The sequence below is a fragment of the Thunnus maccoyii genome, chromosome 11, assembly GCF_910596095.1.
Source record: "Thunnus maccoyii chromosome 11, fThuMac1.1, whole genome shotgun sequence".
In the NCBI taxonomy this organism is placed as follows: Eukaryota; Metazoa; Chordata; class Actinopteri; order Scombriformes; family Scombridae; genus Thunnus; species Thunnus maccoyii.
Window position 1 is genome coordinate 18,325,193 of NC_056543.1, and position 27,085 is coordinate 18,352,277.

The 27,085-nt window shown below is 38.5% G+C and overlaps 1 protein-coding gene across 1 annotated transcript in view; it reads right to left on the reverse strand.

The window, feature by feature from the left end:
• LOC121907109 (obg-like ATPase 1) overlaps positions 1–26,312 on the reverse strand; it is a 46,651-nt gene extending 20,339 nt beyond the window's left edge. Inside the window, exons 1-7 of the mRNA XM_042426487.1 lie at positions 25,660–26,312; positions 25,461–25,552; positions 19,998–20,141; positions 18,333–18,460; positions 4,505–4,680; positions 735–815; positions 285–382 (exon numbers count right to left, since the gene is read on the reverse strand). Coding sequence (XP_042282421.1) covers positions 285–382; positions 735–815; positions 4,505–4,680; positions 18,333–18,460; positions 19,998–20,141; positions 25,461–25,552; positions 25,660–25,674 — 734 coding nt within the window. The 5' untranslated portion in view covers positions 25,675–26,312. The remainder of the gene's footprint in view (positions 1–284; positions 383–734; positions 816–4,504; positions 4,681–18,332; positions 18,461–19,997; positions 20,142–25,460; positions 25,553–25,659) is intronic.
• Between the last annotated feature and the right edge of the window lie 773 nt (positions 26,313–27,085).

Sequence of the window (27,085 nt, forward strand, 5' to 3'; positions counted from 1 at the left end):
TAGTGCCACCTCCAGGCAGATCCTCTCACAAAGATGTGACCGTTTCTGTCAGCAGGAGCTCACAGTCAGTAGATCAGTGCGAATAACTCACACACACACACACTTTTCACACCCAAGCACATGCGTACACAGACACATGCACACATTCTTTTCGTAGCTGAAATGCAGATCCAATCAAAGTTAGTAGAAATCAATGTAACTCCACACATAAGTAGAGGGAAAGCTCTTTGGTGATGATTAATGAGCGAAATGAGTCGACTCCCGCCCTTCTTCGAAGCACTTACCATTTGTTCTTTTTCCTGATGTAGTCTTTCTCAGAGAGGTTAACGAGGTAAATCATTGGTTTGGATGTCAAAAACAAGTATTTGTTCAACACTTCAATCTGTGACAAAGACAGACAACGCAAGTACTGAGAATCCAAACTTTCCAAAGTAGCTTTTGAGGACAGCACAGACAGAGATAAGTGAAGCCAAATCAAATTAGGGTCTGGTGTAAAAGCACGGTGGGGAGCAACTATAAAGCCTCTAAATCAGGATCAGCACGGCCAGATGTCATTAGCTTGTACAAAAGTAATGTCAAAATACATCCAACAAAAGACTGTGCATAATATTAAGTTGTGATTTGCACAAAAGACGTTTTGCTAAAATAGAGAAAAAATGAGGGAAAAACTGCAGTTGGACTTATAACCAGGATAAACCACATTAATAAATTTGACTGTAACATCAAAGGCTTACCTCCTTGTCGTTCCAATCGTGACAGTAGCGGACGTGTTTCTTTTCATCCAGTACCCAGCTCTTGATTTTCAACATAACGTCCTGTTTGGGGTTAAAAGAGAATGAACAAGAAGCCATTAAAGGAGATGAAAAAGAATATAAACCCAGCAGGGTATGGGGTAATTATTTCCTAAATGCATGGCATCCTGATGCCAAAATGAACAATGGCTGTGCTCACATTCAAGCAGGAGTGGCCTGGCTTTGACAGGGATAGCATGCACAAGACCCCCTTCCCTCCTCTAAATCATGACAAAATGCCTTCTGGGGTGTCTCGCTTAGAGTCACAGTTTTGAACATCAATATTCCATCGGGACTGCTTAATGAAAAGGATAGAGAGGAGACAAAATTGGAAAGAGCAGGGAACTAATTGGAAGTTGGTTAGTTAGGTGTAAATTATTGGTCCTTCCTCAGGCACTTCGGAGAATGTAGTCTGAATATGCACTAGTGAGGTACAGAGCTAATTATTCACTGTTTCTTCTGGAGAAAATATTGAGCATTTCCAGCTATGTATGCCACATTCATTACTGAGGTACTTGTGGGTTGAGACCACAGGCAAGACTAGGTCTTGACAGGATCTGGAAGCGGAAAAGGGTGGGAAAATGGGAGGGAGGTAGTTATAAAATTTGTAATAAAGAAATTGAGCCTATTATTGTTGATCCAGCCCCACAGAAATTAGCGGAACACATTCTTTTTGTTCCTGTCAACTTGACCTCCCCCGTCATATAAAAACTCCCCCACCCCCTGAAACACTCCCCCTACCTCCTTTTCCCTCCCCAAACCCTTGCAGCACTTCACAATCATACTCCCTTTTGAAAGAACTGAGGAAAAAATCCTGCCAGAGCCTCAATTACACAATGGCAGAAAAAGCTCCACACACTGACCCCCAGCCAGCTGCATTCACTCTCTGCACATCTCTCTCCACAGGAATTCTAAAGGCCTTTTAGTCAGGCAGCCAGAGTGCAGCCAGCGGGAGAGAGCGCAGGAAGAGCTGCATACACTCCGCCCGCGCCGGCCCAAGTCTTCACAGAGAGATTAATCATCTGTGAAATGGAAACAGCAAACGGCCAGTGACACAGGCTGAACCCGCTCCAGGTTTCCCTCATCAGCTCGCAGCCGCCGTGCAGCGCTCCTCTAACAGGCAGGTGTTAATAAAAGGCATATAGGTCCCACAGGGGTCAAACACATACGCCTGCCACCATGAAGCGCCGCTGGTGGGCTGGCTTCTTATTATTGTTTTGTAAGGATAGGGATTTTGAGGATTCATACGGACAAAAGCAATGAAACATTGTTCTTGTAAACACAGCACCAGCAGAACGGCTTTAAATCTTTATAACAATGCATACATATGAGCCCTGCTCTGCCTGCATGCACATAAATTTAGCTTAAACTAACAATGAAATATGAAGTGACTTTTTTATCCTGACAACAAGTTTTAACCATAATATACTACTTTACAATAAATTCTAAATTTCTGAATTTTGGTTGTATTTTTCTTACAAAATCCCATTTTCTTAAATTCATAACGCATAACAGCAAATCTACAGCGGTGAGCTCATGCGGCAGCAGCAAGTGTATGAAAACTCCAACTAATAAAACCTCCATGTTTTTTTTTTTTTCATCAGTTTTACCCCCTACCGTGCAGATAAAACTACATTCCTCTCCCTAAATGATCCTTTGTTGTTTACAATTTTAATCATCCCCTCATGTTATCGTTGTCTTGCCCAACATCCTGTTTCAGCAGGAAGGACATTAAAAAAGAAGCAAGATGCCCTCAAAACGCTTCATGTTTCATTTGTGTCACAAACCGCAAACGTTCAACTTTATTCTTCTAGGAGTGCATGCGCTATATTTTATAATTATATACTACTATATAAAGTTGTTCTCCTCCACAATATACGGTATGGTATAGTGTTTTTATATCTTCCATAGTCGTAACAAGGTGCAGTAAATTTCCTAAACTGCCCGGATTTTTCTGCAAGAAACTACTTCACTCCAAGACTTCATGAGAACAAACAGAAACAAAAATGCAATTTAATTAAGCTGATTTTTTTAATCTTCTTTTTTTTTCCATACAGCAAATCACTTGTTGGTTTAGTCATTTTGATGTCCACTGACAGAACATATGAAAATGTGAGAAAGTGTGTTTCAATCAGATTTTGTATTTTCAAGACACATCTCAAAGTAAACTACATCCACTAAATGAGCTGTGTAAGTGAGAACGGTGCGTCATCTTGAGTCATATTAGATCTAATAATGTGATAATAAATAGCTGCTTAAATAGTCAAATAAGTTTCCCTCTCATTTTAATTTAATTAATATGATTATTTAAATATACTACAAACTGGATAAAAGCAGTTCTTGCTCATAAAATTTTGGGCCACATACAGACTTGTAGAGATTAAAGGCAACTGCATATTGACAATGGAAATTTAACCTTATTTCAAATTACTGAATAAAGAAGAAATTCTAAATAGTTACATCAGAATTTCCCTTTTATTTAATATAATCCAGTACATTTATAAAAGAAAATACAAGCACTATTGTTTCTTTTAAACTGTATGCTTACAGACGTAGGCTTGATGCATATGTTCTGCATATAGATGCCGACATAAACATGTGTATATGTGACAACTCACAGCTGAGAGCATCAAACGCCAGGCTCAGCCTGTGAGACAATCACACAATCCCTCCCATCTAAAAGTGTGGTGCAGCCTTTGATAAGCACCATTCTTTGCCATCTAAAGAGGTCTTCTATAGATTTCACTTGCCGACGTGTGCACAACCTTTGACAAGTAATGTAGATCATTTTTATTCATTGCCTAAAATTGTTAGCAATTATGTGCGTAAACGGCCACCTGCCTAGCCTGAATGGCTCCTGTCTGTGGGGCTACAGGGGTGTTGGGAAGTGCTGTTGGCAGTAAAGGGGGGAGGAAAGGGGGGGTTGCTCAGGCACAGGGCTTCTGCAGCAGGTGAAATAGCCCCTCTCGTTAGTGTAATGAGTGGTCAGAGCCTCAGTGTGTCGGGGCCTGAAATTGGGCATGCCGCTCCAAGTGAAAGGCCAGATCCCCTCGTGTGCTGGCCCATCCTGTCCTACTCCGATGATGGAAGGGCATCATGAGACATTTACAACCAAATCATTGCTCAAGTTGGCCGTTCAGCCTCATTACCTTAACAATATGCCCAGCTGAATGTGTATGCATCCACATACATTTTGATCTGACATTCAGTGTTTTTTTTTCTGATCTTACCCTGCATTTTGCCCTGCACCTTGCTGCATACAACCAAGGAATCCTCTGTCAAAGAATATCCTAAACATTTACGGTATTCATAGCGGGGTATAGGCATATGTGTCACCCACTGTATGGCCTTACACAATTTCCCGAGCTGCTGTAGGTGTATAAGCAGGAGCGAGAGCTCTGCCATGATTTGAGTATTACTTTAGATGTAAAGAGCTGTGTGGAAACACTTTCATTAGCCCAGTGCTGTGACCCGGGGTCGGCAGCTGAATAAGTAACTCTCTATTAATGATTTCTACAGCAGAAAACCCCTGACCCCTGATCACTTTCAATCTCAGAAAGGGAGAAAATGGGGCAGGGGGAGGGGTGAGACCTATTGGAGGGAGATTAAAAAAAACATACTTTTTTTTTTCTTCTTGGCCATGTGTGTGGGAGGGTTATTATTTGTGCCTTGCTGTGAGGGGGAGCAAAGGGCCTGCTGGGACATTGACTCACGTATTCTGGTTTGAGTTTCTTGTCACCGCCTCTAATGGCCGTCTTCTCCAGCTTGTCAATAATAGGGCCGATCATCTCCTCATCCTTCAGCCTCAGCTCCTCGTGGATGATCTCCATATCCCTCACGGGGTCCACTGTCCCCTCAACATGGATGATATCCTCATCGTCAAATGCACCTGCGGCGATGGGACACAAACACAGAGAGAGAGAGAGAGAGAGAGTGCATCAGTATAGAATTTTTTTTTCAACAACAACAACAGCGCATTATACAAACACATACAGTACAAGCAACAGAATCGGTGGAACAGAATCAATGACATTGACTTTTTTGAGATCGAATGTGAAACAGTGATTAGATTTAGCCCCTAAAAAATCATTAAATTTTTTTTAGAGAATGTGGGAAAAATATACATCCACATGAAAAAGCACAGTGGGAGTCACAGGAAAGTCACAACAAAAGCAATAACATGTTCTGGAATATATTTCATCTTTCTTTTCAGTGTCAGAACTGTAAGAAACCAGCTTACAGTGTCAAAGTAAGTTCCACCAAAAATGGGCTTTAAGTGCAACAAAACAGGCTTGTCTGTCAATCTGCTTAAAGTGGAGAGTGTTTGCTCATGTATTCTTATACTCCTCTGTCTAAAAACCATTAGCCATCCATCAACAATAAGTTAAAAAAAAAAAACACAGGAAATGAACAAAACTGGATATGATTTAACAGAAAAGAGTCAACATTCATAAACAAAAGAGGACAGTCTTCCCCTGATCATTTGTGTCTTATCCGTGGCTGTGCTGGTGATTAGGTAATGAGGCTCTGAAGCAGACCATTTAGCCAGCAGCGGCTCTCAGGGCTCCTTCTGATTCTCCAGCAGAGCTCACGGGTGAGGGAGGGGTGAGGGAGGGGGGGACATGTGTGTACATCTGTCACATAAGAGTGATGGCCCTTAACATTACCAGTGGCAAATGTGGTCGACTGCTCCCCAGAATGTGACTCCAATATGTTTTTAGCCAGTTTACAACCCATAAGATTTGCGTACAATTTTATTTTTACAGTAATAATACTTACTAACATACATACTCAAAACACTGTATGGTTGGATTTAAACTACAGCAACACACCTCACATTTAACATGATTTACAAATTTTCATAAATCAATCAACACCAGTGACTCATGAAGTTTCACACTGTGTGGCATAATGGGAATGCCATCTCATTCAACAAGGGAAGTGCGTGTCAGGTGAATGATGACTTAGCTTCAAGTATTGCTGTGTTGAGCGATGTTATGTTTGGAATGTGCATGGTGGAGTCACTAAATATTATTAACCATCCATATGATAATCTTGTCGACACCTGAATGTGTGAAGGACTGTTGGCAGGTGAGGCCCTGCGAGGTAATAACATCAGCAGAGTGATCTGCGCTACTCATCACCTAACTGTCACACCATCTCTCAACAAGTTCAAATGGTGATACATGCTAGAAATATTGATGATTCATAGCTGTGTGTAGTTGTCACGATGGCTAACAGCATACCTGAGATTCAGATAAGAAGCTGCATCCTGTACAAAGAAATCAGATCAGTAGAAAGACAGATGAAAAAAAAGTAGTAAAGTTGTATCCTTCCACTCCACTGATTAGATGATTTTTAGCCACACCAGTGACATGGCTCTAGGAATGGTTGGTCAGTCCATCACTTTAGTCCAAACTACAATTTCTCAACAACTATTGCATGGATTTCCATTCATTTTTGTCCAGACATTCATGATCCTCAGAGGATGAATTTGAATGCGTTTGGTGTGCCACAGTGAGGTTGAGATTCATGGTTTTGAGAGAAATGGCATGAAATTTGGTACGTTCCCCACAGGATTTGTACTAACTAGCATGCCAACCATAGACTGTATATAAAGATGAACATAGCGAGGTGTGACATCACTTATTGGTTTTCATTGGAACCGGTCTGAAGCCCAGAGTTGCAGTTTATATGGTTGACATCAAGGTACATATGCTTGATGCTATCATGCTAAACTAAAATGGTGTACATGTTGAACATTAGTTGCTAAATATCAGCATATATATCAGCAAATACATATCAGCAATATTAGCATTGTCATTGTAAGCATGTTAGCATGCAGACATTAGCGTTTAGCTTAAAGCAACGCTGTTCCAAAGTAAGCCTCAGGGAGCCGCTACCATATTTGCAGACTCAGTCTTGTTCACAAATATGAACCAGAGCCTCTCAGACCAGAGTGTTCTTACATTGTAATAATAAAATATAAGGGACCCCAAATTGTAAAATTGTAAACAGAACCAAAATAATTCCTCCCATTTTTTCCCACATCCACAAAATCTTGTTCTTGTACTGGGTTAAGGAGAGACAAGTACCTGATTTTCCATGAAATTAAACTACAAGGCTTTTACAATCTAGCATCACTTATCAGTCACATCTAAATATCACCGCTCAACAACAAAATGATAGACACCCCAAATCCTACACCAGTGGCCCTATTACTCATGTGAGTCAACAGAAGCTGTAGACTTTTGTGCAAGCTGTCATCCTGTGCGTTGTCCTCATGGTGAAATGAACTTATCCAATTACTCTTTGCCTAATCAGGCTGTTTTGGTTCCTCTCCTCTTGCAGAGGTACTCCACAGTATAAACAGTTCACTTACGCCACACAGAAAGGGGCTAATCAGTGGAATTATTGTTTTGCTGCTCCAATTTACCAGCTCCCTGTTCAGCACTGATTGGAATGAAAATTTGCTATTGTGTCTGCATGAACTCAGAAAATATAATGCAATGTAATCATTTTGTTAGCTGCAAGAATATACATACATTATAAACAATTATGATGTACAGTTTTGACTAATCTCACTGTATTTCAAATAGAAAATGCAGTTTGTTGTTCAATGTAGCATGTATTAATTAGGAGCAAATAGGTTTAAAAATGGTTCACATGGTTAATAAACCACTCATGATTGATATAAATCATTGTTAATGAAAGCATTAGAAAGTAATATATACCAACTAATATAGTATATATCAAATTGTTCAAAATGTTATAAACAGCTAAAGGAAGCACAAACATTTTATAGCACATTTTTTACTTTAGTAATTAACAGTATAACTATTGTTATACATCCCTAATAAAAAAGCTGATAAATCAAAAATTCAAAGCTTTCAAAGAGCAGGAGCAGCTGATCACTCACTATTTAGTCATCAGCTGACACTCTCCTCTGACTACCACATATTCCAAAGTAATTTGCTTTAATTAATTTCGCCTAATTTAACATTCACATCTACTTTACCGCCGTCCTATTCAAGGCTTAGAGCAGGAGAACAAATGCGTGAGGTGAAAGAGAGAAGAGAAATCTGAGGGGGCAATCTCCACAATTAGTCCTTTAACAACTGGGTCTGGGAAGGGCTCCGTGAAGACAGCTCTTATGAGGCTGCGGCGCCACACAAAGCCACATGCAAGACAGTAAAAACACACGGAAAAAGAAGAGGTTAGAAAGGCCCAGTTTCAGGAATCAGGTCTGTCTGACAATTTAAATTTACTGCTTTATTTTCAATGCTGTATGTTTTGAAGACACTATTAACAGGTGCTCCTTTATTGACAGAACAAAAGGATTAGTCTCTGGAGGGTGAGTGGTGCTCAATGGCCCGATTAGGGATCAGGCTAAGCTCTGCAAAATTATAGACTTACAGCAGCACTGCAAGCTGGTGTTGCCTGAGAAGATATAACTCCATGAACCAACACTGGGAAATGAAAAGTGCAAAATGAAAACAAATACATTTAAAGTATTTTGTTCATGTTTTTACTTTAACTTCATCATGCAAAATTTCACTGCAACACATTTAAGAAAAAAATAACAAACTAAAGTTTTAAAAGAAGTCCCCTATTTTCGGTTTGTACAAGTTTAACACCTAAAAACACAGAGCGAGCTCGAGCTGGCTTACATCATTACTTTTCTGTAAGGTAGACAGACAAGGCAGTCATCTGAGTCAAGTAAAGATCAATACTGATTGAGCTGCTTCCTCTGATGTTGCTACCTGGGAGGATATGTGGTCAACATAATTCAGTTAAATTACAGTATTCATTGACTTCTAACTTCCTGTGCATGTTTTCACATGCAAGATGGGTAAGAGCACATCTAAAGAACTTGCATTCCTTGAGCTGCTTTTAAAATGTTCATGCAAACTCAGTGCCGCAATTCTCCTGGTATTCAGAGCATTAAAAGCTATTTTATGAGTCTGTCAGGGAAAGCACATTATGGATGTCTTCCCAGCATAAAAACACTGGCAATGCACACAAGAGTATTTATGTTCATTCAGGAAATATCTTCTTGACATTCATTTTAGGATACATGAAATTGACAGCAATTTGTAGTGTGCTACTACTGTAACAGAGTTTGTGGCATATTCAGCCTTGTTTCTTTGCGTATTTCAATTATGGCAAATGCATTGGCTGCTAAAAAGCAGTTTGACACCAGAAAATGGCATGTTTGAGCCCTTCAGGAGATACACTCATGTTTTCTACATGATCCCATCTTTCAAAATAGATCACAGTGAAATCACAGTGCTCGATAGTATGAATATCAGTACCTCACAAGGTGTCTTCAATTCCTATGTAATCTACTGTCAGTTGCAATGTCTCATACCAAACTGAGTATTACAGGTGTATCTTGCCCCCCCCCCACACCCCTCCCAACCCCCTCCACACACACACACACAAATCCAGCATCATGCAAGGGAAAGCCGTTCAGACAAGCCTGATGTGTAGTGCAGTTGAAAAGTGAATGTACAGGGGAGGCTCCAGTTTTCAATGAACTCTGACAGAAAACAACGGTGTTAATTCCCTTATCATTAGCTTAACCTCTGACTCTCCATTTTTGTTAAACCACAGAGCAGGAGAGGGCCTTGATTGAAAGGAACTGCCATATGCACACCGCTGTTGTCCCACATCATTCAGAGAACAAACCTTTTTAGATCCTTAACTACTATAGTGCTGCTGATTGCACAGGCACCAGCAATTTCCTAACCAACCACCACCTGAACAATGATGTGTTCAGCTTTCAGGCCCTCCAGCCTTTCAAAGGTGAATCATTTCACAGTTTGGAACGAGATCTCCATAGCAACTCCTCTTTGAAGGGTTTAGAATCACCATCCAATAATTCTATGATCATCGGGCCTTTCCATTCCCAGTGGTTCTTTTCACAGCGGACAGGCAAGGGGGGGCACGAGGGAGGAAGCAGGAAGATTCTACAGTCTATTTCAGGCAATTCATCTTGCAGCCCCATTAGAATTCAAAATATTGCGACCTTCAATCACCGAGCATGTTATCTGGAGCTGTGGTGATCTCCAGTCAAGATGGGTAGACATTTTGCTCTAATCATCCACGATGAGTGGAGGCTGACAAAAACTCTTCATTCTCGCTGAAGCAAAATGCTCATTTAAATGCTGTGACAGCAGCGCGAAAACACACAAAGGGAGGATGATCCCACCACAGCTAAATAAGATTTAGAATTGCAGTATTGGTTAAAACAACAACTAACATAAAAAAGAACCACATACAACACAGAGCAGTGTATTTTTCTGACTGATGTATAAAACAAAATTACAAGGAAAGACAGACGAGAAAGTCAGGTGCTACAACCCGGTGGGGACTGTCATACAACAAGTGTATTTTTGTCCAAGGATGGTGAGGGAAGAGGGTCGCTTGCTCCTCATAAACCTCTTAATTTTGCTACAATAGAGTGGATCATGGCTGAACATTAAAAAAAAAAAACTGATGAAGAAGACAAAGAAACAATATGATCAAAACTGATGCTCACATGCTTCAGTAGAAAAAATAAAAACAAGTTATTTAGACTAATTTAGCTGCATTTTAACACAGATCACACAAGTACACACATTCATGTAAATTCATCATAGAATAAAAAATGATGATGATGAGATTTGTCCAAGCACAAGACTAATAGCTCTGCATTTGTTTCCTCTTTAATAATGTTGTTTCAATTTCATCAAATGTATTTGATTGACAAAAATGACAGTTATTGGCACGCTGGTACCTCAACAAGAAATGTTTCATACAGGCCTCAGAGGGCTTTTAAAGTCCATTGCTTTGCATTAAAATAAAATTATATTTTATATAGCAAATACTGATTTTACCAGAATTACTGTTCAAAGATGCCTCATAATGGATGAGGGATTAATATGAGAAAATTTGTTCCAACTATAATAAAAGTATTTTGTATGTACTGGACTTGTGAAAAACAAAGTATTTCACTACCATCACTGAAAAAAGGTTGCTTCTCTACTTTTGAGGAGATGCTACTTGATCTCTTAGACGTCCATAAAGTGAGCTAAGATAAGCTCATCTCAATGTTCAAAATACCTTAAAGGGCTTAATCTGTTAATAGTTCTGTTAGTATGTAAGATTTAGTGGGATCTAGTGTTGAGGCTGCAGGTTGCAACCAACTGAATACTCCTCCCCCTCCACTTCCAAATGTGTAGGAGAACGTGTGGTGGCTGCGAAACTTGTGAAAAACACGAAAGGCCCTCTCTAGAGCCAGTGTTTAGTTTGTCTGTTCTGGGCTACTGTAGAAACATGGCGGTGCAACATGGCGGCCTCCGAAGAAGGGGACCTGCTTCCTATGTAGGTATAAAGGACTCACTCTAAGGTAACGAAAACACAATTTCTGCCAAGTCCACTCTGCTAGATGCCACTAAATTCTACACAGTGCACCTTTAATATTCAACATAGTATCATGGCAGTTTGTAAAATAGTCCATTTTTAAAGGACTTTAATCTATAGATTTGTGTACATGGACACTAATTTTCCATTTTTTTCATGACACTAAGCACGACTTTCAAACTAATGTATTTCAATTGGAGTATCTTTCGTACCTGCACCGCATTTTTTTTTTTTTTTTTCTGTCAGTCAGGACTCGGGAGCACACAAGCTGTATTGTTTAATCAGCAGTAATCAGCAGGAGAACATCATTTGTCTCTGCTTTCCAAAACTGTTACACATCACTGTTAAAAAATAATTATGTTTTATGATGTGACAACACTGTGGTTAAGGTCTGGTTAGGTTTAGGCACAGGAACCCCTTGGTTAGGGTTAGGGAAAAGTATAGTTTAAAATGATGACTCGAAGTGTCGTGTGGGTTAAAGTTACTACTTCCTTAAATTAAGGCAACCTTCATCATCATGGCAACCCTAAACACCATGACAATTATAGTTACCCGACTCGTGGTTGGAAACATGACACTTGGGAGGTGAACAGCAGTCTCTTGCAGCAGGGTTCACTGGTCCACTTTTTACAAGTTAGGATCTAACCAGCCACCCAACCCACCAACTCTGAAATTTGTCACCTTATATAGATGTCATCTGAACTGCGTCTGTCACTCAAATGTGGTGCAGACACGAAAGATACTTCCAAATGAAGTACATTAGTTTGAAGATCATGCTGAGTGTCATGAAAAACATGGAAAATTCATGTCCATATACACAAATCTATAGATTAAATTTCATGACTATTTCACAAACTGCTGTGACACTGGGTTGTAATATTCAATAGTTTTCTTATGGACAACAAATCCCATAAGAAGAAGACCAAATCCAACAATGAATTGATCCTTCTAACAAGAATTGTCTGTGTATCCAAAACCTGATATAATTCATTCCTCTGTGCCATAGAGCTCCACCGTTGTCCAAAAACAATTACAGTTAGCTGGGTAAACATGAGATGTTTCTTCATTACGATAAACATATTTTCTGCAGTTTGTGAGTCAGCCTCACGGCATCCTGCCGCTATAAATACTCATTAGTGCACCAAATGTGTATCAATACGCTGCTGTAAATAGACCCAAATAAAGGCACTATTTACTCCTGTTAGAGAAACATTCGCTAAAAACTACAGTGCTCAGCTGTTTAAGGACATTACTCTGACTTTTTAAAGAAGAAACTAAATATTTGTGAGCTGTTTTTAAAGATTTACGTCTTCAGTAGGAATGTATCGGCTTGGGGCTGAGTGTCCCAGACAAGGTAGGGAAATCAGAAAGTACTAAGAGGCGGACTAACACATTGATTGTTTTAGTCTTTTCATGGGATTTGTTGACAGTAAAAATGATATAGAACAATGTCAGCCTTTTTGAGCTGTAAAAAAAGAAAAAAAAGATACTATTTAATAGCTACTATTGGTTGTTTGAATTAATACTTCAGCACAACAACAGATTCAGCAACTGAACATGCTGACAAATTCACTCATTGCCGGATCTGTTTAGATAGTTAAACACATGGAAGTCACTGGGCTGCGTTAGTTATTTTGGATGTTTGTCAGTATGAGAATTTGCGAGCTGGTGAGTGATTCTTTCTTGGAGAGCAGCCATTACTGGCGTCAGTGGTGAGGCAGGATGGCCATAAATCATCTCTGTCTGAATAGTCAATCCAGTTTGTTCTTAACGCCTGTAGCTAGACAATCAGTTTGATTTGTTCACTGCAAGCGATTAGTGGAGTGTGGGCTGATGTCTGAATGATGCAACAACCAAACACAAATACAATGTCCTACCAGATTCAGCAATTTGATAGCCAACTAATTCAATCATTCATGCTTTATCATCAGATTTGGATATTCATCGAGACACAATTATTGGTGTCTAATGTTTCTGACTGACATTTTTGATCATATTAGCCCCATCACCAAAAACTGAAGTAAACAATTAAAACCTGCTAAAACCCCTACAGTGTTTGACAGGTGTTTTCATACACAAACCAACACTAGATAGCAATTAAATCTAAGTTGGTAACATTTTAGATTACAGTTAACAAACATATAACAAACATATGCTTGTTTACATCAATAATATTTGTATACAGGAGTAAAACATCATTTCAATTATGATAAATTGAAAAACTCCACCAATAAGTCAAACTCTTGCATGTGAATAAAATGACATGTTCAAGAAATACTATCTAAAAGATCTAAAAAATTAAGCAATATTACTTCACACCACATCCATGACTTTTGAGAACAATATTGATAACTACATTACACATTCATGAATACTGATTTAACTTTCACATGGTGCTCATGTAGTTTTGTGTCTGATACAGCTTCAGAACAGCCTCTGTTGTTTTATAAAGGTGTTTTTATTAAGGTGTTTTCCTGGTTTAAAACAAACCAAAAGGTGTCCATCTGAACTAAAATATTAACTCATTGGGTATTGCTCTGTCAGATGTTGTACAAGCTGCTGTTACCACAAATCCTGGGTTATATTCATGGTTTGTGAATATTCATACTTGACATGTACACATGTAATATGCTCATTCGTTTTCATGCCAAGAGTTAGATGAGAAGATTGATACCTCTCTTCTATTTGTATGGTGAATATAAAGCTACTGTGAGAAGCAGTTTAGCTTAGCTTAGCATAAATGCTGGAGGCAGGGGGAAAGTGCTAGCTCTTTCCAAAGATAACAAAATCAACCTATCAGAATATCCAAAGCTCACTAATAAACATGTTATAGCTTGTTTGTTTGATCCATAGAAAAGCTGAAGTGTGAAAATAATAAGTTGTGGTTTTACAGGGAGTTAGGTAGGGACTATTTCTTGGCCAGGAGCAGTGACTCTCTGGAATTTTGTCATTACTGTGAGGTACAATCAGAGTCTTCAGGCTAGCTGGTCCCCCCTGTTTCTTTATGCTTTAGTCTTTTGTCTTTATGCTAAGCTAAGCTAACTGGCTGCTCATTCTAGCTTTATATATAACGGAATGGTATTAATCTTGTCATCTAACACTCTGCAAGAAAGCAAATAACCAAACTATCCCTTAATATAAGGATGTCAATAGCTTAAGTACTCACCAGAAAACAATAAGACAAAAAAATAAAAAAGGTACTATTGTAAGGTCCAGTATTATGTAGAAGACTGGATGCTGTGTGCTTGAACTCAATAGCAATCAGTGCACAACATGAGGGATTAGGGCTGCAACTTACGACTATTGTTATTATTGATTAATCAGCCCGTTATTTCTTAATCATTTGGTTGATAAAATGAAAAAAATTTTCATCACAATATCCTAGAGCCCAAGGTGATGTCTTCAAATATCTTATTTTGTCCAACCAACAGTCCAAAACTCAAAGACATTCAGTTTATTACAATATAAAACAAGGAAAGACAAGCAAATCCTCACATTTAGGAAGCTGGAACCACCAAATATTTGGCATTTTTGCTTGAAAAATACCTTAAAAAATTAACTGATTTTCAAATGAGTTGTCGTTAATTTAGCTAATCAAGTCAATCAACTAATCAGTTAGTGGACTAAAATATTTCTGCCTTTAAAAACTGCTCCATAGCCAAGATCTCATGTAATTCGTCAACATTATTTCCCTAAAAACTGTTACCATTACTTTATAAAATGGAAAGATATTCTTGTGTTTACTTCAGGCAGTAGAAGAGGACAGAGGGAAACCTTAACTTAACCAGGAATTCAGGTGCTGAAAGCATAAATATCACAGTACGAGAGGAGTCTGTGCCAAAAATAACAGCTACTTTCTGCCCTCAACCACAGCCAGTCCCTTAAGATTAAATGTGAGTATCTCAAGGCTAGATTCTTACGGAGTGTCGTGTGACCGTAGACAAGTCTTCATTAGAAGTGAACTAGAGGTTTCCTGCGGTGACGGGGGGGACACTGTGTGAGAATTCAAACATCTAATTGCTGGAAACCAAACATTTGGGAATAAGGCCAGGTGAGCTGGCAGAGTTGCTAGCGGGGAACAGAAGAGTAGATGAAGTAGAACATGTCTATGTCTTGTCTCAGCCAGTGAGGATCCAGCAGCGTTCCAGTCACTGCAGAAGCACTGGGAACACTTAGCCTGCAAACCATTTTGTTACGAGACCAGGGAACACCAGGCATTCAACAGAATCAGCTTTCAGGATGTCATCACGCGCCTTAATAGTTTTTGGAAGGTTTTGTTGAAAGTAAATCCACTGTTTACACAGGCTTTTCAAAGCCATTAGAGGTTGAAATATATTCATAACGTGCACACTACTGGAGGGATTTTGACATCAAGAGGAAAATCCAGTCAGACCACTCCCTGGAAAAAAGTTAAAGCTTGTCAAAAGATGTCAGTATTAGACGCTGTGCCGTAACCTATTCCATCATCATGCTTCTGAAAAGATTGTTCGTTATTTCTCAAGTTTCCCAACGCAACCCACAAAGGACTGTAACCCGAGAAAGGGAATTAAAGACCATAACATGATTAGCTCAATGATTTCATAGACAGAATTGGCAGAAACTTGGGGCTGATCTCTTCAGTTTGACAAGACTTCCGACTTAACTTCCTGTGTTTGCGATCGTTTCGCGATCGCAAACACACGCGAACATCTTCCTGTAGTACAAACCCTTCAGCTAATTCACAGACAAAAAAAACATACCGATCCAGACATGAACGAATGTGATCCCTCACAACCATATAATCAAGCTATATAAAAGCAGTGGCTTCAAAACTGCAGTCTGCCAGAAACCAGATAGATATAATTACAAAACTAAACCAGCTATGTTTAATGGTTAACTTGTGAAACATACCAGATTGTTTCCAAGGACTTTGCGAGAGTGAAAACAATGGCATACCAAAGCAGAGAGATGTAAACACACACAAGAAGAAGCTTTCGATCATTTGATTTCCGATTGTTGTGGATGAGTGTCTTCTTTGTGTGAGTAGAAACAAAAGAGTTGGTTTTGGGTGACAATCTGTCTTATACATTTGGTCCATAACAAAATAACTGTGTGTGTTTTTAACCCTGTACATAACAATGAATAATGTATATACAAATACACATAAAACAGAAAAAATAATGATAACAATGTATATAACACATCATATCAATTTGTACCTCAAAACTCAAAGGAAAACAGATTGATTCTAATAAATCTAAAAAAAAACCCTTGCAAGAATAAGGCTGGTGACGTCATTTATGTTACTTACTGTCAACAAATTCTAGTCAGACTTTCATTCTCATGGTTAAAACTATAATCACTTGGTTTCGGTTTGGGAACAACCTCTGCTGTAGTTAGATGACAGCAGTGTTGACCAACATGCAGCGGTCTCCCGTGTTTATGTCCAAAGTTTTGTTTTCCCAACCATCCACACCAACCTCCTCCATCTGTGGCTTTATAATAATGTCACACTATTTCCTCCTTTAGACAAGAATCATCATTCCTACGGCTGTTAGAGAGCTTTTTCACTTGAGCGTAAACATGTTATAGTTGTTTTTGGTCATTTGTTGACTGATGCTCTCCTTTTTCTTGGGAGGTCAGTCTCCCTGGGTGACATGTCCTTCATTATGATGAACATGGGCACTGTAGTTTATTTTGAGTACAAACACCATCCTGCTGCTGTAAATACTTACTAAAGCACCAAATGTGTATTAATCTGTGACTGAAAATAGTCCAGAAACAAATTTACTGTTTATTTTTGTTTGAATAATGTTTTCTAAAAGCTACAGCACCAGTTGCTCATTGTTTTTAAAAATGACACTATTGGAAAGTATTAAGAGAGATTAACACGTTGTTGTTTTTGATCATTTCATTGAATTTGCGGACAATAAGAAAAATAATGAATAGCACCAACCTTATCCATTAACTCCATTATTTTAGCAAAAGACAATTAAAGACTGAACTGACAACAGTTTATCTCACCTGTCACATCTTGTCCACTCTGTAAATCATTACTAACTCTAAAGGTGGGTGGTCTTCCAGTTCTCACAAACTACACAGTTTGAGTATTTTTGAAAACTGCACTGGAACAGAACTAATACACTTGTCAGTGATACGCAGGAACAATATGGCAAAATGGTCTTAATCTTAACCCTTTCTGTCCGTCCGTTCTATGACTGCCACCGCTGACTCTCTAATCACTGTATGAAAGTCAATAACAGCATACAATGAGTAAACAAATCCAGCTATTTTTAAAAGGACCCCTGTATTCATTTCAGTGGCTGTAATTTGAATTATTCTAGCATGTAACACTTTAATTGTCTAAGACAAAGGGATGTCAGAGGCACAGAAGGACTTGAGGCAGACTGAGACCTAGAGAGTAATTTGAAGGCTGCTGCATGGGGACAATCTGTAATCACATCTGTGTATTCACAGAGTAACAAAAGAAAATATGTCTAATGTCCAAATATACAGCATTACTTTTACTACTATTAATGTTATCAATATTATAATTATTACTGTAGTAGCAACAGTGGTGCATTATTTTATTTCTTTTTATGACAAATGTTACAAAAAACAAAAAAGTAAAGTAGAATAAAAGGAGACCTTCACTCTCAAAAAATGTTTATTAATAACTTACTTACCTCTTCTGACTCAAACTTAATCAAAAGTAGCATTGGGAATGTTATTACAATAATATGTGGTGCTCCATCTCAACAGTCCTATAATACTTCCAAACCTCAGAAAATGCTACTGATACTACTGTGAAGCTTAAACCAGGCACAGATCCTTTCACTCCCCACTTCTGTCATTCTCATTCAGGGAGCCTCCCAGTAGGAATGTGAGGTTTGGTCTGACTTCATTGGTTCTGACTGTCGTGTTGATCCTGGCACCCACCACATGAGATGCCCTGCTAGCAAAAACTGCACCACAACTAAGGCCTCTGCTTTCAAAAAAGTTGGTGCTGGAGCCTTTAAGCACGACCAAATGTTGCGGACGCAATATAGCTTCAGCTGTAGAATATCACATATACAACCACACATACAGGCTTTATGTTATTTGTTGATGATTCGAAATCCTATGAGGGAAAGCAACCCTCAACCTGTGACTCACGTGTCATGTGGAAGATGCCGTCACAGGCGCTGATATGGGACAGGAAGGCATTTCCAAGGCCTTGGCCAGCATGAGCACCTTTCACCAGGCCAGCAATGTCTACAACATTAAGGAACGCTGGGATTTTGCTGCAACCCAGGGAGTAAAAAAAAAAAAAAAGTCAGCCATTTCAGACTTTAAACATTATCAGTATTATTTGAACAAAATAGAAACTACTTTGCATTGTGCTGAATTTCAATATAACAGTCCTGTATTACCATTGTTAAACTTTTTAATTGTTGTTGAAGTTGTGTCAGAACGATGCTGATTAAACTCTGATTTGTGATTGGTTGTTCTTTTTCTAATAGCTGAGCTAGTGTAATTTGTGATGTTGTGTTGGACTGTGTTATAATGTAAGGTATATTGCAAGGTGTTTTTAATAGATTGTTCCACCATAAATGTAAAAGTGGTGGGCAAAATACCAGCGATTCTTTTAAATGTTATTTAATACAAAACTCAAAACCACATAGTTGAGTCAACACAGAAACTAGTAGTTTTAAACAAAGGGAACATTTGAAAGGATAAGGCTGGTGTTATTTGATATTTTTCCTTTTGTCATTCCATGAAATTATTATGTTGTTCTTCCCTTCCCTGTCTGTGGTTCTCAGCCCCAACTGAACACATAAATAAATCTTTACTAATAAAACACAAATATATAGTTTCATTTATTAAAGAAAGCCCAGTAATTTACTAAAACAGCTGGGCACTGTGGTTTTTAGAAAATGCCACTCAAACACGACTAAATAGAGCCTTTGTTGGGGACTATTTTCAGTTGCGGATTAATACACATTTGGTGCAGTAGAATTTAAAAGGCATCAGGACGTTTTCTGTGGGACAGTGTCCAAGTTCATAGTAATGAAGGAGTGTCTCTGTCTAACAGAGAGACAACAGTAGAGGTCTGTGGCACAGAGGAATAAACTATATCACAAGAAGAAGATAATGATGTAGATGTTTGTTAGTAAGATCATTGATGGTTTTGGCCTTTTCATGGGATGTTTTTTACAAGAAGAAATAAATAGAATAGCGCCATCCTTACCCTTTGAGACAGGTAGTTATTTTGCAATGCATTTAATCATAGTGAGGATTTCTATTTTTCAGAATATTGGTCCATTTGTTTATAAAAAGGAATAGGACAATTTTATGAACAGTGGAATCTGTTTTGAATGTGTCTAACTTTCACTTTAGAGCATATGCAACATAAGTAGAGCAGACGTACAAACAGACCAGTGAGATTCATGCTGCCATTTGAAAAGCGGGAGCTTAGTTCTTGTGACTGAAATTCATGTAGTGAAATATACATGTACTGTGCTATTCAACATACCAATTATTGTCAGTCCAAGAGAGATATCTCACTAGTAATTTGTCAGCCGTACAGCAAATCTGAGTTCAACCTGCTTTAACAGCTTCTATGAATGTGTATGATAACCAGGTATTGAAGGTTCAGATGCTTCAGCTTTTTCTTTAACAGAAAACCTTGAAGTAGGGCAGCAATCATACATCATATACAGAAACTGGTAGCTACATGTCAACAACATTGTTATATGTTTTCTCATACCTATAGCAAGGAGACCGTCAGAGACTACAGATCTGAAGTGTGAATAATACGTGAACGATGAGACCCCATACCTGGCAGGTTTGTGGAATTGGCAGAGGAAATCATAGCGTTCATCTGGAATGGGCACTCTGCTTTCATTTGGGTCAATGGTGCAGAAGGGGAAATTTTCAGCTGCCGCCTGACTCTTTGTCAGCACATTGAAAAAGGTTGACTTCCTGAAAATAAAAACAGCAGTGAGGTCAATCCATCTAAAAGTGCTACTGTAGAACCTGGTGGTTTGATAGTATAATCCCGAAACACTTCAGTACATTATGCAAGAATGTTTTTTTTATTTTTATTTTTTGCACAAAAAAGAAAAGGTTGTTCTAATGGATTTAATATTTGAGCACTTGAATCAAAAATACTCTAAAATACTATGCCCAATTACAAGGTCAGATAATCCCATAATAGATCAATTGTACATGGAATCGAGGGGCAAATTACATTTCTTATAGATCTCAGCTGTTGAACAGGATCAACCAAATGCTGCCCCATGTTGTGATCATAGAGAGATTTATTTTCTATGGCACAAGCAGCTCAAGTGTACTTCAAAATCTACAGACAATGGCAAGTGTCTAAGAGTAATAATGGCATGGCGGTTAACTATAATCCAGGACTTTCCATCTTTATTCCCTCACTCAGTGCTTCACATTGAAATGATTGTTTGCTAAGTCCTATGGGCATGAAATTGCTCAAGATTGCTAAAGTACATGCATTAATTCGTTAAAGCTAGATTGTTTCTAACATACTCAAAGGCTTTTCTTGGGTCAGCTTGAAGAAAAGAAGAAAAACAATCCAAATAAATGTTACAACCACCATCAGGTGTGAAAATGGATGTAAGAATATAAATAATTACTAAGCAAAGTACTTACTTAAACGCAAATTAGAGAGTAATCATTAAAAAGAAAGTACGTGTACTGAGGAGTTTGCAGCCAGATTTCGGCACAGTGTTTTTCCACTGGTGGGGGGTGGAAACTCCTACATTCACGAAGATACGCAGTTATAAAAACATATTTTAGGTAAAAGATCAACTTAAAACCTTGGACTCTGAGTTAACTGTCGACTAGGAATATTTATCTGCGAACTACTTCACAAATCTGTAAACTTATCATGTGACAAAATTCCATTATTAAATCTTGCGATGATCGCTGACCCATCACCATGAAAACTGTGCAAACTCCATCCCCTGATGAAGACTGTCAAAGATGATTGAAAGCTGCAGAGAAAGCTATTAATTAAACCTTGTCTCAAAATAATATGATCTTCTGGTTATGCTGACATTAAAGCATACTTTATGAAGTATACAAAGTTAAGGTGGAGGAGAAAAAAGCAAACTGTACAGTCAATGTATGTACAGCTGAAATTTGTGATTTGACATATCCCTTCCTACACATATGAATTTCTTCACAGAGGTCAGACTGCATGGTTAGCTACCTATTTGTGTGAACAACAGTCTATATAATAAATGACAACTCCCTTAGCTTAGGGGCGGCTTTGGCTCAGGAGGTAGTGTGGGTTGTCAACCAATCAGGTCAGTGGTTCAATCCCCGGCTCCTCCAGTCCACATGTTGCTCCTTGAAGGTACTGAACCCCAAATTGTGTGCATGAATGGGTGAGTGGATAAAAAGCACTATATTGCTCCTGATGAGCAGGTTGGCACCTTGCATGGCAGCCTCTGCCGTCAATGTATGAAATGTGTGTGTGAATGGGTGAATGTTGGCATGTGTTGTAAAGTGCTTTGAGTGGTCGGTAGACTAGAAAAGCTCTATATAAATGCAGTCCATTTACCATTTACCATTTAGCTAGTTTGCCAGCTTGAATCAAGATGTGAGAGTCTTTGTTTTTCTGCTTGAATGCCTTGTTAATCTCAATCATCTTGGTTAATTCAGTTCAACGATGACACTGTTAAATTGTTTCCCAGAGCTCACCATCTATCCACTCTGTATAAATGAAGAGTTGACAAAGCACAGGCTAGCCATACTGTAAGAATAACAGTAGAGTTTGTCTGTTGAAGCTGCCTTACATTTTATATTAGACTCAACTATCAGAAAAAAACAGCCAATATGTACTCATATCTATACATAAGAAGTATTTAATAACTCTTCAGGAATTGAGAAAAATACGTGCATTATGAAACATAGCCTATTAGTGGGCTTTTCTGAATTAATGAAGATTCACAAGATACACAAATTTATTACTTAGAGATTATCTTTTTAACATTGGCTTCTTAATTTACATCTCCTTCATGTCCCTAAACAGTAAAACTTTACTTTAAGTCCACCCTTTTAGCATCTATAAGCAGTATTGTAACACCCTATATTGTAGTTGTAAGCAGGTACAGTGTTAGTCAACAATTACAATTTCTCCTATAAAGACATACTGTGTTTTACTGTATTATCATTTATTATCTGGTTATATACACACATCCAGTTTTAGACGCCAACAAGAGGAGTTATAGATGTTGACAAATACATTAATTAACATTTACTATATATCTGCTTACAACTACATTATATTGTGTTATAAAGCATTAATTGACTGTTTATATACTGCTTATACATGCTTAATAGGGGGACTTAAAGAAAAGTGTTACCAGCGAAAGGTAGGTACCCCTGTGTAACTCTAGCATTAAATTCATTTCAGTCCAGGTGAAGTGAAGGAGCGTTTTAAGAATGACTTGACATGAGGCAATCATAGCAAGTCATGTCCTGTGTAAACTGTACTGTATATCCCAATAAGGGGTTAAATCAAGACTAAACTTTGAGCTGGAAGAATGGCAGTAAGTAGGACATGCGCTGGTCTAAGTGTATGAATAGCTGCGAGGTCAGCCACATCATGCTCCCAAGTTTTCCGTGTGTGAAGAATGGTCAGTTACGCCCATGTAACAGCAGGCTTAGCATCTGAACATGGTTCATTCATGAAGAAACCACAGGAGGGTTGACAAGTTGTACTTTGACACAAACATGGTATGGCAGCCCACAACCTCAATGAGTTCTACTTCTTAAACAGGGAAGAAATTGTGGTTTTGGTGGGGTAGGAAAGGAAAACACTGGATACTAGAGTCAGATGTTTGCGCAATAAGCGACGAAATCCACCACATGTGAAGCAGCACAAACTTCTGTAGGAAACTAAATGTGTATATGCTATTTTTTTCCTCCATTATCAATATCTAGCATCCAAATATATAATTAATGAGTACAGAAAACACCATCAGCCTGTCTAAAATTCAACTGAATCTGTGACTCCAATTTGACAATATATACTAATTGCTCTGCATCATGTGATTATATATCTCTTAATAAACTTGCAGTTTTCAGGTCTTACAAAACTTTCTACACTGCTTGAAAACAACCGTTGTGTTGTAAATGACTTAAAAATTTGTCTTCATAGTGCAGCAAAAAAGAACCTGTCAGCTGAACATGAGCTGACCTATCACTGTAGCCCTTCCTGTTGCTCGAAGGTGGGCTACAGGAAAGTCATTTGGGGTCTGCCCTGTGATTACGCTCTGTCACTGATGTTGCTGAAGGTCTTGGTGGATGCTGACAAGGTGGATCTGTCTGACCAGGTCTGACATGCAAGACAGTGTGTCAGCCTCCTAACACACTGCAGCCATGCCACACAGGACTACAACAAGGATGCTTGTCAAGTTGTCCACCTTACCGATAAAAAACTCTTGCAGGGAAGCAGTTTAAGATACTGAGTAACTCTCTGACTCTTCATTTGTCATAAAACAGGTTCATATTTTAGAGAAATGTTTAAATTGATGCACGATAACTATTTAAACAATCATAAATGCTCCAAGTTATTGACCAACAAGAATGTCAAAACACCTTGAATAGACACTTTTACATACTTCCTATTTCCTGCATCAGTGCCTTTCGTAGTTTGTCTTTATGGTGAAGTACCATCTTTTTATTTTCACCACTTTGCTCAGTGTAAACTCTATTTACATATATTCCTCAAACACATCCTCACCACTTACTGTACATAATATATGCACCTTCCTTCTCTGCTCCTATAATCACACCATTTGACATAGAAGAAAGAGGCATGATCCGGGGCTCCGTTTCACATCCTGTAACTTAAAAAAAACAGACTACATCTACCAGAAATTAATTTAGTTTTAGCTTGCATTCCTTTAGTTCACTGGGCTAAAGAGGAAAGTTTTAGGGTTACCTAGAAAAGATGACATCATAATCATTCATAATTGAGAGACACCAAAGAATGTCATACACATTTAAACTTATGCTTGAAACCTTATACCTGTAGTCCGCTCAGATGGAAAAATAGACAAAGAATACACAAAACAACAGGGTACTTTTTTTCAGTGAATTCAATTCTAAAACACGTTTATGTTTGTGTTGCTTAAGACAAGTAAGTGAATCTTACAATTTCCATGTATTGTGTTAAATGTGCTGCCTCCGTTAACATAAGAGTAGTATGATTTTATTTTTAAATGTACAGCACAGACTGGCTTGCAAGGAAGCTCAGCGATAAGCACTGAAAGTCCGTGGTTTAATGTTCTTCTTGTGATTGTGTGGGTTTCCACCGGCTCCTTAGATTTTCTCCCACAGTTCAAAGACTTAAGACGCAGGTTAAGGTGAAGTGGAAAGTGTAAATTGTTCAGGATATGAATGTGAGAGTGACTGTGTTTGTCTGTCTACAGTATGTGTTTTCCCTGTGATTGACTGGATGAACTGTAACTTTCCACTGGTGCACCTATGAGGAGTGATAAGTGGGTATTTAAAATGAATGGGCATCTGAGTTTGTTAAGGCTTTTCATCCGTTTAAGATGCTTTCCTGCATTCATAGTAGAGTAGGAAGAATATAGGTTCATTTTTGCTTGCTGTCATACAGTTTTATTCAAGTGTGGATGGATCACGACAAGATCATGACAAGATGTCACACCGAGCTAAAGTAGCATTTCCTCTAATTGAAAATACACTGCTGTAATAACACATTAAATTTAACTTAACAAGTTTATCACGAGATACAAGGATACCTACAAAATACTGGTAGCATATATTGTAAGATGATCGAAACTTAAACTATTTTATTGAAACCATGTTTTTTGATGTGCTTCAAATCTTTGAAGTCATGGGTTTACCCTCAATCATAACACTTGCCATAAATCATGTGCATCATGCTCCATGTGATTTTTCTTGTTTCAGCTTAAAGTGTGACACGCACAACGTGTAAAAACTCCTTTCATAGAAACTTGCTGCCAAACATTCCAGTTGAATCTGCAGTTGTCTACGTATATTTATATATATTCAGCATATGTACAAACCTCACACATTTCTTTAAATTTTATGTCCAAATTTGTCATGGATAACTGTACTCAGTTTACATGCTGCCTTACATGCATTTATATTTATGGTATCATGGTAGGCAAATACACCGGTAGTACAGATTTGGACAGAGCACATGCTGCAGCATGCAGTGCATGGTGAGAAGGCCGCAGTCTCTATGTAAATAAAAACCTTTTTGCTTACCCAACATTGGGAAGGCCGACAATCCCTATTTTCAGTGACGTGCCAAACCTTCCAATCAGTGGTGGCGGCTTTGGTGCATCATTTCCTTTTCCCTGTAAAGACAATGAGGCGATGTCTGCAGTCAGAATGAGCACTTGCCATTACATAATCTACAGTGCACCCTCATTTCAAAACAGAGCTATTCCTCAACAAAACACACCTTCTTTGGAGCCATCGGTCACACCTAAGTTTTTGCTGACTTCCACAACAGCTCACCAACGCAGAGAAATAAACATTTATTGACAGAAAACAGGCTAAGCTAAGTCCCCACAATGTAACCAGCCGACTGCACTTGAACTGGCTCGCTCCCCGCTCTGAAAATAGAACACGCAGCCTCTGGAAATGAAAGTTGACACTGTAAGCTGGCGAGCTGACCTGTGCTTCCTAATTTAGCTGTCGATGTTTACCAATGCAGGTTGATGAGCTACTTTTAGATCAATCTTGCACAGAGCTGTTGGTTGAAAAGTGGGTATTGAAAGTGTAGTTAATCTTTATCTGAGATTTGACTGTTGTCAACAGCTGCCTGCTTTCTATTAACATCTGAATCATTTGTGTTGACAGCCGTCTAACTGAAGACATCCATGAGTTGCATCTCTACACAGAAAGGTCCAAGCAATTTTGCCATGTCCTCTTGCTTTATAGCGCATTAACTTCCTACAGCAATAATCTTCACTATTGAACAAATGTTTATTTCACTCTGCACTTTAAAGTACGTCAGTTCTATTTCCTAAACAATGACCTGACAGCCTTTAAGTATAAACTTTTGCAACAGGCTATCTTCTATAATCTGCAAGTGATAAAACAAATGGCAAACGGCAGATCAGATGCAGACATTGTCATTTAACGCCACTCGTAACAAAACAAAGAAACAAACAGAATTAATGTCACAACCTAAAAAACTCTGCAAGATAAATAAGATATCAATATTCATTCTTGTGCCCACTTTTTTTCTATTTACTGAGCTTCCTCTGATCTGGTGGTGCAAGTGCAGTCATCAGATAACAATGCACAGCCTCAGCACCACTGATATAAAGTGTAACATCCTTGCACTCATAGTTTCATCCAACCCCCATTTGAGAGAGAAACAGGTGTAGCCACACGAGCACACACAAAATTACGACAATTAGTTAAATGTCCTCAAATAAACTTCCCTCAGCAGAAATACAAATTAAAGCACACAGGGGCACAACCAAAAAAAAGCGTTGCCCAATCCAGCAGCCTGTCTGGTTCAACATACAGAAAATGAGGCTTTAATAATCTGGATTTGAGGCAAGTGAGGCTGCCTTTGTAGAAAGAATTTAAATGAATAGGTCTGAATTAATCATTTATCTTTTGTTGATGGATGCACCCCCACTTAGACTCATCACAATAGATGCAGAGCATTTTGTTCGACCAAATAAATCATTCCCATTGTTTAAGGTACATTGATCAATCTAATGGCTTGTAATAGGCTCCTAATTGCCACAGAGAAGTGCTCACAAATGGAGTCCAGAATTACAGATTCAACTCAAAATTCTCACTTGAATGACATAGCAAGATCATGCTCTCGCCTTTTGTCACAAGTAAACATCTTGAAAAAATAAAAA